Here is a 13,948-nt window from a genome sequence, read left to right on the forward strand (position 1 = left end):
ACCCATTAAGAACAGAACGGGGGTCAGTTCCCAAGGAATAAGTCTAATTGGGTAATGACTTTCTGCGATGTCTACAGAATACGTGTTAGCCGGACATGGATAGACTACATACTGGGGTACCGGTGTGCTGTCTACATAATATTGGGGTGTGCTGGTTACCAGCTTTTTAAGATTTCGAATTCTATATTCCAATTGACTAATAGCTTTTACCCCAAAAATTTCCATTTATGAAAACTGCCCGTGATGGTAATAAAAAAACAAATAGAGGAATAGACTATATATTGGAATGTACTGTCTACATATTGGTGTGTGCTAGTTTGCAGGTTTTATAGCTTTTCAAGATGTCGAATTCTGTATCAAAATTGAGATTTTACCCAAAAGTTTACATTTGGGAAAACTGCCTGGGATGGCAATAAAAACAAATAAATGAATTATTTGATGATAAGTGGAAAGTCTGTGTATTTCCAAGGATTGTTGATGAAATATAGTAGTTGTAAGGTACATGTATGTTGAATCAAGGAGGTTAACCTCCTCGGTTGAATAAAAGAACCCAGCACACATATGGGTGACCCAGTGAGCTTGCCCATTGCCCTACAATGCCTCATTTTAGTTGAAGAAGACAAAAGAAAAAATAAGAAGTCTCTTCCAGACTTGTTGGATTTCGGGAAAAAATGGCCAAATAGGAACAATAACATACCAGAGGAATCAGCTGGCTAGAGTTGTATGTTGGCTGCCAAAATCTACTTTTCATATAGTTTTAGACTCATGTTTTAGATTAGTCTTGGAAACCATTGCAATGTCACCAGTGTACTGTATTACAGCCTTTTGTATGCCTGTACTTAGCCCGATAGGACATGAATGTGCAATAAAGGCTAAATAACGAATTATTATTATTTGTCAAATCTTTAGTTTTTTTTAGCAACCTAAGGGAACTGATAGAAACTAACGTTTTGCGTGATTTGGGATAACTTGCCATTACTACATGGTACTTCCACATCCACGCATGTTGTAGTCTTCATTTGAATGAAGAGAAAACGTCGGCCAGAAGAAACGTAGTCTGCCATACGGACCGTCTGTCTGTACCATGTTCGCTCCATGGGAGTCCCAGTAAATGATAATTAGCCACTAGTGGCATCTAGTCGTAATTGCGACCATCCAAGCCTTTGATTATTGTCCTTCCTCGCCGTATGGTACCTTTTCTCGAGGGCGCCCGCCTCGCATTTTTGCCCCGAGCTACGTCCTTTCAGTGTTTATTAGCTACTAATGCAGAGAATGAAGACGCCGTCCCAGCCGTCAATAGCTCGTCTGTTGGGGTTGTCGGCACGGCGCTTTGATCGAGCGACCCCCTACTCACTAAATACATCATTAGCCCACATTACAATGCGAGCACTCGACAAGAAACAACAAAAAAGCGTGGCTCAATGACAACCAGCAAAACGCTCATCCTTCACAAATATTTATATCAAGATGCGGAATCCAAGCGGAAAACATGTAACGACTATTTACTTAGGATAAATAAATAAATAGACAACCGTTGCGGAATAGAACGCTGTAGACGCTTACAAAGAAACTTAACTAGCTACTGGTAGCTCCCCTAGTTAACTTTTTATTGGTTTATCTACATAAGTGGTACAATCATTCCACCAATCGTATCATTGTGGTGGAAAAACAACAAGGCCGCCGACGATTGTGAAAGAAATTGTGTGGAATTTGAGTAAAGGTTTCATGTTCAGGTGCAAACGTTAGTGGTTGTTTCTGACTGCGCAGCGATATGGATACGGGTTGTAACAAAACGGTGTAGAGAAGAACAGACGGTGCCTTGGGCGTAGATTTTTCCACTTTTCAAACACGATAAGTTGTGATGATACAATGACATGTTCCAGTTTCCGCAGTTTTGGCGGGTGTAGTCACCAGTGTCATACAATTACGCGACGAATGGCGTGTACAAAATGGCCATAAATGAATTGACGGAATTAGGGCCTCAGAAACTGTACTAATATATACATTTACACAGCTAAATTCTGGTACAATGATACACTATCTTTGACCATGTACATGGCCAAACACACAATATATATAACAAAACGTAAAAGATACTAAAATACATTTTAGATCTCGTGCAAAAGAAAATACCATCGTATTCGTAAGAAGAATTAACATCTCTTTTCGTCCGGTGCAAGAGTATACAAATTTGTACAAGTCTATTCAAATATCCTTGCGTATCTATATATTTATATATATATATACTACACATTATACGTCTGTATTACAACGAACGATCCATGCCTTCTCTCCATACATATAGAACTCTGATCAATAAATTTTGTTCCAAGTAAAGTAGAAAAGTCTTGGCGCTATAACAGTGTGATTGTACAATAGACAGCATTGTAGATGACAACCTCTAAGTGCGGTTTAACAGCCACTACCGACCACTCTATTTCTCCTTATGACATCCATAAATACCTAATAATAAGACTGTAACAGAGAAAAAGTCGTTTGTGTGTGAACGGTAATTTTGCAGAAATTGTGACAGCGCAAATTTCATGTGGTGTGGCAGGTAGTTATTACCATTAAGTAGTTGTCTCTGTGCACTGTTTCCCGTTCTTTGAAGTCGGTAAAATTACATTCGAAATGACAAGTTTGCCCCAAGCGGGAAAATTACCGTTTGTGTGAGTGCCGAAGTTATCTGGTGAGCGTTGGGGCTACTTCTGTACTGGCTGCGGCGGGTTCGGGTTTAGAGAAGTGTGAGAATGGTGAGAAGATGGGCGAATCGCTGGTGCTGACTCTTGTGGGACACGGCGTCAGAAAATCCGGGGTCCTCCCGGCTCCCGGCGTGCATTGCGTGCCGTAACATCCGTACTGGCAGTTGCAAGAGGAGGAGGGGGTTCCGTACAGTGCGGGGGGTCTCGGTGGGGTACCGTACAATAAGTCCCGGGCGGTGCTTGGTACCCTGAAGTACGGATGTGTGAGGGAGCGGAAGGCGTCGGGCGCTCTGAGGGGGGAGGGGTAAGGGGTCGCTCCAGGGGCGAAGGCCGACATGTTGGGGTAGTAGTGCGGTAACATGGTGCCGGGGTAGGGGTATCCCAGTGCGCCTGCGTGCCCCATCATGTACGCGCAGAAGTTGGGATCTGCGGGATGAGGCCAGGTCAGAGCCAATCGCTGCCGCTTGTCTTTCATCCGTCGGTTCTGGAACCACACCTGCAAGCAAACAAGAACACCATTGGTCAGACAGATCTGGACACAGAAATTATGTTACGAGCATTCTTTAGCAATACCTTGAACAAAGACATACTCCAACAGTAAGTCTTCGAATACGTACGTGTAAGTACCTAGGACAATGTAGCAAAAATAGAATATTTGCTCCAAAAACGTATGTCAGAAACAAAACTTTAAGTTGCCAGATAATGAAAACGATACGCTAAGATTAGTCTAGTGGGTGAATCTCTAAAGAATTGTTGTAACGCGAAAAGGGGTGACTACAATAACGGATGAAAAGAGCATATCCTATTCACCATTGTTGGTCCCACAAACGAAGTACGCGCCACACAGCAGTTTCATTCTCAAACGAGTTCCGACCCACCGGGCTCTTTACGACTCCGTTTTGACCAGAAAATATCCCAGGGCACATTTGCAATGGTGATCCATAACATCGCACACGTCTACTGTTACGTGACCTTATCTAGCCCCTCACAACAACGGCGAGATCGCAGAATTTCAAGTATGTGTAGGAATAAAATGAAGCGGTGATAGTAAAAACACGCGCGCAGGTGTAAGCGTACGCAACAATGCATTAACATCTGCTACGTTCTGGTAATATGTAAACACTCAGTATACATGTGAACAATTCCCCTCATGCTTGAAATGCACTAGTAGCTACACCGTAGCTTTTCCTTATTTTACAAGGCGTCGTGGTCTTACAACGCTCAATATCACCCAAATACCACCCAGTATATACGCGCATTTCAATATGTACGGCGTATACCTTACATATGCTGGTCAAGAAATGACATCCAGTTTCTACATAACACGCTCGTTAAACAATACGAATACAAACAATATGCCCAATTTAGAAATTAAGTTTTCTTTATGGACAGATACATTTCATCGTAAACGGGCAGTGTATTTTCTAAGGACTTATGGTAATGAATTTGTAGCGCTAGCACTTATTCTGACTATAGGTAAAGCACTACCATACGCCAGGTATGCACAAGGAATATAAACATAACAGCTTTTCTTTCTTTACAAAACAAGAAGTTTTTTTTCGCAGATCATGAGATGTTACATCAACATTGTAATATGACTGTTTTTACAATGCGTACCCGTACCGTATGTAATCAAAAACTAAACATTAATTATAGAAACGTAAAGAAAAATTCTTTCGCTATCTTAGTGAAAATCTGTTTAAGGTCAGAGGGTATAGATGAGGGAGGATATCCCGATGTGGTATCAGCAAGACTGTCCGCTTTTAGGAGCACTCGCACTAGGAAGAAAAATGACGCTTTGCAAAGATGGCGTCAGGGCATTCTACAATCATAGATATGAGCGCCGAGATAGAAGCGATTTTATCCCGAAAAAGCGACTGGCAGACATGTAAGTAGTCCTGGTGGGAGATAGGTGGGTCCGGGCTATGATATCATCTTAGTGGCGGCTAATATAACATTGAAACAAATGGAGCTGGTGTGGGGAGTAATTGAAAATATCATCAGAGGGAGCGATGCCAATCGCGACAAGAGAGGGGGTGGGGGAAAAGGTGGGAGAGTAGCCAAACGTAAAGGGAGTGGGGTCAGGGAGTCAAGCGGTGGGCTAGGAGTGGACTTGATCGTTGAAAAGGCGGAAGTTTGTAGTATAACTGTTGGGGCAAAGGGGCAAGAGATACGGCGGGATGGGTACAGGTGTATGCCGTGCGTTCAGGGGACGGTAGACGGGGTAGGGAGGACTAGGCTAGGGCAAAAATTTAACACGTTTCGTCTACGAATTTGTCCTATTTCAACGTAGCCATGACGGTAATTCCTACTTAAAACTGGCCTGTTTTTCTTGCGCTATTCAGTGTCCATTGCTGCACTCAGACGATAGCGAACAGTTTCATTTTGAAACGAGAGCCTTGTATTTAGATATTTGGCAACGGTTGCGTCCATTCCTGAGGAATGTAACGCCGCAACGCTACGCTAACCCAAGATGAATCCCCTTCCAACGCCGAGAGAAAAACAGATTTAGTTGAAAAATTGCCCGCAAGATGCGAGCCACGCAGTGTAAGATTCATGCCACTGCAGCGAAAGTATTGATAGCAGGACTTATTACTATAGTCATATGTGAACCAATTTGGGGAGGAAGAATGTGCTACATTACGCGAGATCATAACAGCTCATTTTTGGCGGGCCAGATGGCGGGCTGGCTCGTTATGACCGAATCATGCGAGCACTTCCGCCAGACAAGTTGGAAGGATAGATGGATGGATTTCCACTTGAACTTGTAGGAGGCTACCGTAGCGGCGGATTCTGAAAGAAACCGGCTACTAATTCTGACAGAGTAGCCCTTAATGAATTCCTCTTTCGCCAGGGCGGGAGCGGAGTTGTACCGGAGCCCTTTGGAGTGGAGATTACGGCAGAAGTTGCCGCTTTGGGCAGTCGTTCCGACTGGGAATCGCGGAGCCAGTGCAAATGACCCCATACATCAAACCGCTCCTAAGTGGAGAGAAAAATGAGGGGAAAGATGCCTCCACCTCGCCGAAAGTAAAGCCCCGCCAGAGATAGGGTGATAATGTGGCGATATGGGCTCCATTAGTGTAATTTTTAAGAGAAGGAATGATGTAAATGATGAGAGGAATGATAGATGAAGGAGATGGCCCGGCGCTTAATGCTAAGTTTGGCAATGGGAAGGGAAGGCCCACTTAATCAAGCTTGCTTGAAACGTTGGGTAAAAAGCGGAGGCGTCGGGACCCTGCGGGCTTGGGCCGCTAAGCTGCCGATAGCAGCGAGAACCTCGTAAATATGCCAACTAACTCTCTTACAAGATGCAGTCTGGCGAGAAATCAAGCATGTTTAATAACGACAAGACAGACCTTTTAACGTCAGAACACTTTCAACTCCCGCCTTGAGGTGGACTTGAAAGTTAGACGTTAGTGTTGGACTTGAATGTGCGCCAAGCAACTACCAAAAACTTTCGCTTCAAAAGTGAATGAAGTTAACTTTATTGTAGCTATCCTGAAGTATAATGTTACCAAACCAAAGAATAACAACGGTGTGAGCATGCATATTGTCTGAACTCGTTTTCATTTTTGATCTAAACATCACAAAATAAGAAACCAGTAGAGTGCATCAAAAGCTAAAAAAATCTTAACAAGATTTCGAAATGCAAAAAAAAACATGCTTGTACTCAGATGTTTCGCAGGCAATGAAATTTTCACCCAATAAATGCAGTCCTAATCTCGAACTCCAGACTAGCAACTGTTATTTCAACCGCTCATGTCTACATCCTAGCTGGTAACAAATGTACAAATGATTCGTCTGCCAGTGCTAGACTATTAAGAGCAAAAATCAGATACCTCATGTGCGCACCTGACGGATGGTTGGTGTTTTTCTATGGCCTAATTTTGAATTACTCCTCGAGCAGAGGTGTAGGGAACAAAGAGGATGAGATCTGTTTGCTTTGTCACAACTGTCATGAACAGATCTGGGGTCTTGTTTGATAGCTCGGCCACTAGAAACAGAGGTTTCCGTCAGGGTAAGAATGGGCCCCATTTTTTAATGTCTGCTTCCCTCCACATATGTGCAGTGACCACTACTGCATATCTGTACGCAAGGGGTTCGGACGAATCCCCTCCACACTCATTGGTACCCCAAAAAAGACTGAGCAATGAACCCTCTCTTGACAACGCTATTATCGGTCTCTTGAAAACCTGTCAAAAATGCAGGAAAAGCCATTTCAAAGGGTTGAATTTTCAAACTTTTAGGAGGTGAAGCCCTCGGAGACCCTAGATTTGAAAGTTCACACCTACGGCGCTCACTCGTCCAAAATATCTACATAAGAAACCCCAGTACAAAATCTTGTCTACGGGCATTACTACACCCCCTCCCGAAAACTCTGCGTGGAGAATATTTCAAATACGACGGCGGCAAAAAAATAAATAAATAGAAACTGCTAGCCACTACAAGGTCGGGGGGCAGGCATTCAGTGGGTATCCTCAACAATAACCATCATTAGGCCTTCCTGTTTTGTCAATACATCTTCGTTATCTACATTTCCTGTATTGCAGATTCTTTTAGTCCATCGAAAGGGGAATATCTTAGCAACTCAAGGTCTCATTCAAATATGTTTCTATCTTCAATGTCTGCTAGCGCTGTCGCAACGTTTGTTTCCCCTTTTGCGTACAATTGACAAGAACACTGAACATAGCAGCATGTTTGGCAACGTTTACCTCGTGCAGGACAGGTGGCTGTGTTGTGTTGAACGTCACTTTTTGTGAGTAAGCTGTTTTCAGCATGGGTGCAATTAGGAACCGGAAATCCACCATTATGGTCAGACACAAAGTGCATACCGCCACTGACCTCAAACAGAGACTGCACGTTTTTTTTTTAGTACGCTGCCATGGCGGTACAAGAAACTCAACAAGACTGGTGACTTTTGTGATCAGAGATGTCTTATTAGGGAGCTATTCCGACGGGTTTCTGAGGAAGATTCTCGGTGGGGGCTCTTATCAGAGAGGCGCCTGCCACCCCCCTCTGTCCATCCCGACATTTTCTTTGGCGGGAATCCCAGAGGAAATGTTGTGTGAAGCCTGGTCACATGGCTTGTGTTAGAAGATCGTTTAGTTGAGTCAACAGAGGAGGACAGCCGACTTTTATGGGGGGCCTGTGGTGAAGGAGCCGTCCGGTATCCCCGCTCTCATTATCCCTCCCCCCAGTGATAATGGACTCTACCGCCCCTTGTCAGAAGCCCTGTCTGTCAGACAACAGATGACGTCCGAAATGGTAGAGTTTAGACTACAAGTTTTCCCTATAAAATTATCATTATGACATATAAAACCATAACCAACAGATATAACGGCTACAATAACACATAGGTGGCTCAAGCACTTGTAGTAGTGCGAAGATTACGTTTATTGTTGAGAACCCTTTCTGAATGTAAAGCTTGAGAGTACCCTTTCTCAGAAATGAGTAATAGGAAACGGGGTGATTTTGTAAGGCCGCAAAGTTCCTGTGACTCAGACGATGGATATTTTTATTTCTACCAAAAGGTGACCCTACTCCAGTAGGTTTAATAGAGAAGAACTACCGTCTCTGATGGCCTAAAGTATCAGGGAAGAGAATTTCTCTTGATTTAAAAAAAGAAGTCAATAGAGTCTAGAGATACTAAAATTTCATACCATTGAACTGACTCTGACGTAGATGCAAGCTCTTCAGTGATTATTTCCGGAGGTAAACCTACGCAACTAGTCTATACTATCAGGGAATGCATATCCAAACCTCAAGGAAAATCTGGATAAAAATGTTTCGGATTGTCGTGTTACGGATTCCTCTGGTATTCAAATGTGTGGCTGTGTTTACTCTGACCAAGTGCCCCTCCCACGTGTTGTTATATCGTGGTTTATCTGTACACTAGTGTTTGTAATGTTGTTGTTGTCTTACCTTGATTGTTGTCTCCGGTAGGTTGAGCTGCGCGGCCAGCTCACATCTCCTCGGACGGGAGACGTAGTTTTCCCGATAGAACTCCTTCTCCAGCCGCGCGAGCTGTTCCCGGGTGAAAGCCGTCCTGTACCGCCTCACATTTCCAGCGTCTCCGTCCGAATTTTCTGATAAAAACCCGGAGAACAAAAGAGTAGGAATAAAAACTTATTATCCTCACTGATCTATGATCGATATTTTCACTAACCTCCCTGACAAAACCACTCCATTGCCATTATTAGAACACTGATGCTCAATTTTATTAGCTATCATCTGGTGTAATGCGCTAGGGGCGTATATTAGCCACCAATTGTTTTGTGCAAATGGATTCGCACTGGGTGCATCTTTTGTCTTGTTTGCTGTGTTTTCGTACCATCTCTATTTTACAGTACAAAGAGACAGCGTTATAAAGTTGTCGTTCCCAACCCCGTCAAAGTTAACGAGTTTTCCCTTCTTTGAATACGGCACTTGCAGACACTGAGCAGGACTTGTGTTTTTTTCTCGGTTGTCTGATTCGTCATCTGTGTGAACATGAGTGAAGCCGACTGCTATATGAATGGGGAACCAGCTATCGCGTGCCGACACCAAGAAAGACATGTCCTCCATTTGCATGCTTAATCTTTTAATATCAATCAAAAAGACGGCGAAGGAACAATAGAAAGGCTCTGTCATGCATGTAACGTACATACAGCTTACAACAACAATGTAATGTGATAGGCAATACTTATATTGTAATGATGATCTACAAAGGTAAATACAGGCTTCCGCCACAGGCCCAAACTACAGTGTCTGCAAGTGGTTTTGTTATGCTTATAACGCTTTGTGCGAGACACAATACAACAAACGGTATCGCTCTAATTCGCAGTTTTGCTTTCAATTGGGCAGTTAAAAAGGCGAACTCGCGCGCCGAGAAATCTAGGGGGATTTGCTTGGCATGACTCCATTGACACGAGGCCTGATGCGGACCGACAGTTCGCATCCGTTCTCTTGGACAAGTTATGACAACAATTTTTCATCATTTGAGAGGATTGCATGTTAACGGACAAATGATGACTACATCCACACGCTAACCCGAGATAGGCGTGCTTACAGTTCAGTTTAATGGGAAAGATATTGAAAACGGCCTGGCCATTTCTTTTTATTGCAGCCACGAAACAAAGCAAGATGATAAAAGACCTAAAACCTAATTTCAGCCTCGTCAAAAAATGTCAAAACAACTTCCCTTTACGAAAAGTGTAGTAGACAGCAGAAGCAAAAAATCCGCCTTCTTTGAACCATTACAATTGGTGACAGAAAAAGTATAGGCTAGCCTCACAGACAGACAACATGACCCTCAATTTAGCTAAAAGAAGAAACAGGCGGCCGGAAACAAGTCTAAAACGCAGGCGTTTTGCGGTATCAACAGAAGTAGAATTCGAGGCAAATTGTTTACAGTGAGTGTGGAAGAATTAGCGCCCTAATGTGCGTTCCACGCCAAACAGTTAATGGTCGTTTGGTATGGCTTCTGTTTAGTGTGTAATCTGTGGGCAAACAGACATGTTGTCCAGAGGAAGCCACGCTTTTGTTACATGAAGAGGACTGAAGTGTGTTTCTGGTTCTGAGACAACATTCGGAGTTTACTTGGTACAAGAGACTCATACAGCTTTACAAAATGAAGTTTAGTATATAAATGTACGTGACGATGTGGACAACAAATTTCTACCAAGTTCTGGACCAGTGTTCTTGAAAAATAACATGTTTCTCTTTCAGTGAAAGTTGTAGTAATATATACAATATTCTACCTTCCCCCAAACTCGTATAAAATGAACAGAAGCCAAGTAAATTTCATTGGTGGCGTACAAAGATACCAAAATAGAAGCCTTCCGTAAAAAAAATAAGGAGTGACGCGATCGCTCGTCAAAAGTTACTGGTACAGAGTGGCTGGAAGACGACACACACATGTTGTCCCGGCTTGTTCTGACGGAAAAGGATGTCACTAAGAACAGATAAAGGGGTTAATTTCCCCACAAAGCCAGCGGACAAAGCCCACCATTACCTCAAGTAGCGGTGGTCCCTAGAATGGTGCGGTGAAACCTCAACACCACCCCGAAAAGAACTTGAGTGAAGTCCTCTAATTACTCAGAAGTTGAAAGAGCTTTACTCACCGGAGCTAGGTTTCTTGGGACTGTTCTTGTCGCTCAAGGAATCGCCCAGGAGGTCTTTAGAGTCAGCCATTCTATCTTCCAGGCCTTCCTTCCCGGGAAGGTCGCCGTTGACGGGCGAGGGTGTTCGCGGTAGGTCGGGGTGCAGGCCCGAGGTTGACGGGTCCCGCGCCGGGCTCGCTCCGGAGGCCGGTCTATCACCGCCTTCGAACTCTGGAGTGAACCGGCTGGTGCGGCCGTCTGCCTTCGGGGCAGGGTGCGTCCTGTCCCCGTCGACTTGCGGCATCTCCTCGGTGGTGCTCGGCATGTTGTTGCTGGAGACCCTCGGTGGCACAAGCGCGCCCCACTCCGATTGTACACCGACTGAGAGGAGAGAAGCACTCGGTTGATGCTCGCTGCCCTTTATGACCATTAGTACTCCGGCCGGTTCAAAATAAAGCCAGGCGCATATGCATGCAGGTATATGAGGAAGTGTGAAATGTGCTGAGAGAACGCAGTAAATCATTGGCGGGGCGGCCTTTGAGGGCTGGGCCGGGGGGACTGACACACGGCATTGTGATTAATATGAGCCGGACGCCAATTATGCCATAATCGAATCATATCTATTGAGACGGCTACGCAACACTACATGTAACTCTTTGTATCTCGGCAGGGTGTTTTGTTCAGTTTGTTTAGAGTTAGAGGTCAACAATTTAGATTATCTTTCAAAATTGAATCCGACAGGTTACATGTCTGATTACAAGATTATAAATTTCGCCCTCATTTTACACTTGGCGAAGGTACATGACCAAAGATCACGAAAGTAGCGTGCAAAGCAAGTTACCACTCTAAAAAAAAGTTTTTAAATGTGGATATCTCACCTAATTTTTCAAATGGATTCGGCGAAGTATCGAGGCAGAGGGTCCGTGTGCACGTCCGCGCAAAGTGTAGCAGTCGTTGACCCCACCGGAAAACGGAAATAGCCCTAGCTGACTTTTCCCCTTTCCGATAAGCTCACTCTCTCTCTCTCACTGTTCTATCTTATAATCTCAGTAGTAGTACAGACTACCACTGAACGTCAGAGTATATATAGCCAACAGTCATCAGTGTATTAATAAAACAATAATGCACCATCATTGGACGTAATACGCAATCTATATGCATGCTAACTACTGACAATGTAGGCCCTCATAAAACGAAAATTATCGCGATCACAAGCACGATATCGGGCCCGCCATAATTTAATTAGGATTGTACTTATGCCGCTATAATGGACCCAGTGAATTTCCTGTACTGATCAACGTCGAATTCTTTTGAGGCGCGCTAATTTCAGCCTGGCGGTAGAACTGTTCAATTTCAACCAGATAAATTTCAATTTCGGTTAAAGAGCCCGCCTCGGTTAATGGCACTGGCTGCTCAGCTCGGCGGGGATATCAGACGTTTTCTCCGCCGAGCGAACGAGCACCACCCGGTAAACATGTGCCTTTGTTGAGCCGACATTCAGAAGCGATTCTTACTTTTTCTTAAAGGTCTAGCTCTCACAAATATTGGTGAAATTTATTAGCGTATCCCAGCGTGCCCTGAAACATCAGAAGGAATAATCCCACGATGCATAGCGAGATCTACTCCCGTACCTTGTCGGATTATCGTTTGTTTTCTCTGAGTGATCCTAAACAAATCCACCTGTCACCGGCATATCGTAATCCGTCATGTAAACCGGTAATGATCATTACCAGAACCAAACACAGAATAAAAGAAGAAGATTACTCATAGATTGTGACACTGGGGAAGGGGTATACAGTAGTCTTGTCCATAAAGTGGCTCCTTTCGTTTGATTTATGTCAGAACCCATTTCGTGGGATAATATTCCGCTGTAGCTTAATAGAATAGATTGAAAAGCCGGGCTGCCCAGGCCAAGCGATCGTTGACCAGAACCGATCCCAAAGATTAGCATATAAATATCAGTATTTATGTGATTATTGGGAGGTAAAATAAGGTGCGGTGAGTAAAAACTTTCCGACGCAGCCGTATGTGTGATGTGCATGTAGCTGTCTCGTTGGGAGTTGATGTATATACCGTGGCCTACCGATTACAATGCATAACGCAGGTATTAACATATGAATATATACCCGCTCTCTATCCATCTCCATCATACATCATCCCTGTAGGAACACATGTAACTCGACATTACCCTCAGTCGGAGCAATCAAACAAGCAGGTTCAAATGTTAAGCGCTCTTGTTAGAGCTTCTTGTGGGGTGTTCAACCCGCGGGAAGATGAGATATAATCCTCGGGGCGAGGGGGCAGGTCCCCCCGAGGACTCCTTCCAATCGAGCCGCTCTCCCCGGAGACGGGCTATATGTCAAGCGGCGTGTTAGCGACTTCTGGAGCCTGAACCTTCACTAACAAGTAATTATCTATGAAAAATGGGCCACGTCCCGCGCCTCCCTCCGGAACGGACCGGGTCACCGCCAAACTTCCCTCGGAGGATCGGGCGCGAGCTGCCGCAGACGTGAGACGTCATCTCGGTAAATGTCAGGCGCTGAGAGAGGGAGAGGGGGTGGCGGGAGCGCTGGACCCCGGCCCGCGATCGAAGAAACACCGCGCCCCTGACAGACGAAAATTAATGTCTGTTATTTGATTCAGACCTTTGGGTTGCAGGGAAACATAATGAAGCAATTTGCCGCCGCTTGCTTAGCTTGTTCCACTTTGTGTCATCATGAATTTTAATAACCTTCCTCCATTCTCTCTCTGGCAGCACCATCTCAACAGTCCACGTTCATAAGAAAATGGACTTTAAAAAGTTTCCAGTTCTACAGTATATAAGAGTAGTAATAAACGCTATTTCACCCCTAGGTCCTATGGAAAAAAGTAGTTGAACCAATAAAGTTTAACTTTTTAAACCTCCTTGGAAGCTTGTCTGAGCTGAAAACAGGATGAAAAGTTTCCAGTAGCCCCCCTTCGCTTGTATTGGAACATGTCATTTCTTCAATTAGGGGCGTCCTCCCCGTTATTGTTCTCTCTTTCTCTAAAAATAGTCTAAATCGGAACTTAACAAAATTGTGGAATAAAACATACAGTCGTATATCATATCAATGATAAAATCACGCTTGTGCTATTCGTTTCATCTGTAGTTTTTTTACTGGTACCTTCAAACCCCCCCCCCCC

At 44.2% G+C, this 13,948-nt stretch overlaps 1 protein-coding gene across 1 annotated transcript; it reads right to left on the minus strand.

The window, feature by feature from the left end:
* Window positions 1–1,439: 1,439 nt before the first annotated feature.
* On the minus strand, window positions 1,440–11,323 carry LOC118403473 (homeobox even-skipped homolog protein 2-like). The gene is made up of 3 exons (XM_035802195.1): window positions 10,805–11,323; window positions 8,625–8,788; window positions 1,440–3,198 (listed from the first exon to the last, which is right to left on the minus strand). Exons 1-3 carry the CDS (start codon window positions 11,304–11,306, stop codon window positions 2,683–2,685), a joined length of 1,182 nt encoding a protein of 393 aa, XP_035658088.1. The 5' UTR covers window positions 11,307–11,323; the 3' UTR covers window positions 1,440–2,682.
* Between the last annotated feature and the right edge of the window lie 2,625 nt (window positions 11,324–13,948).

This window comes from Branchiostoma floridae, chromosome 16 (assembly GCF_000003815.2).
Source record: "Branchiostoma floridae strain S238N-H82 chromosome 16, Bfl_VNyyK, whole genome shotgun sequence".
Taxonomy (NCBI): Eukaryota; Metazoa; Chordata; class Leptocardii; order Amphioxiformes; family Branchiostomatidae; genus Branchiostoma; species Branchiostoma floridae.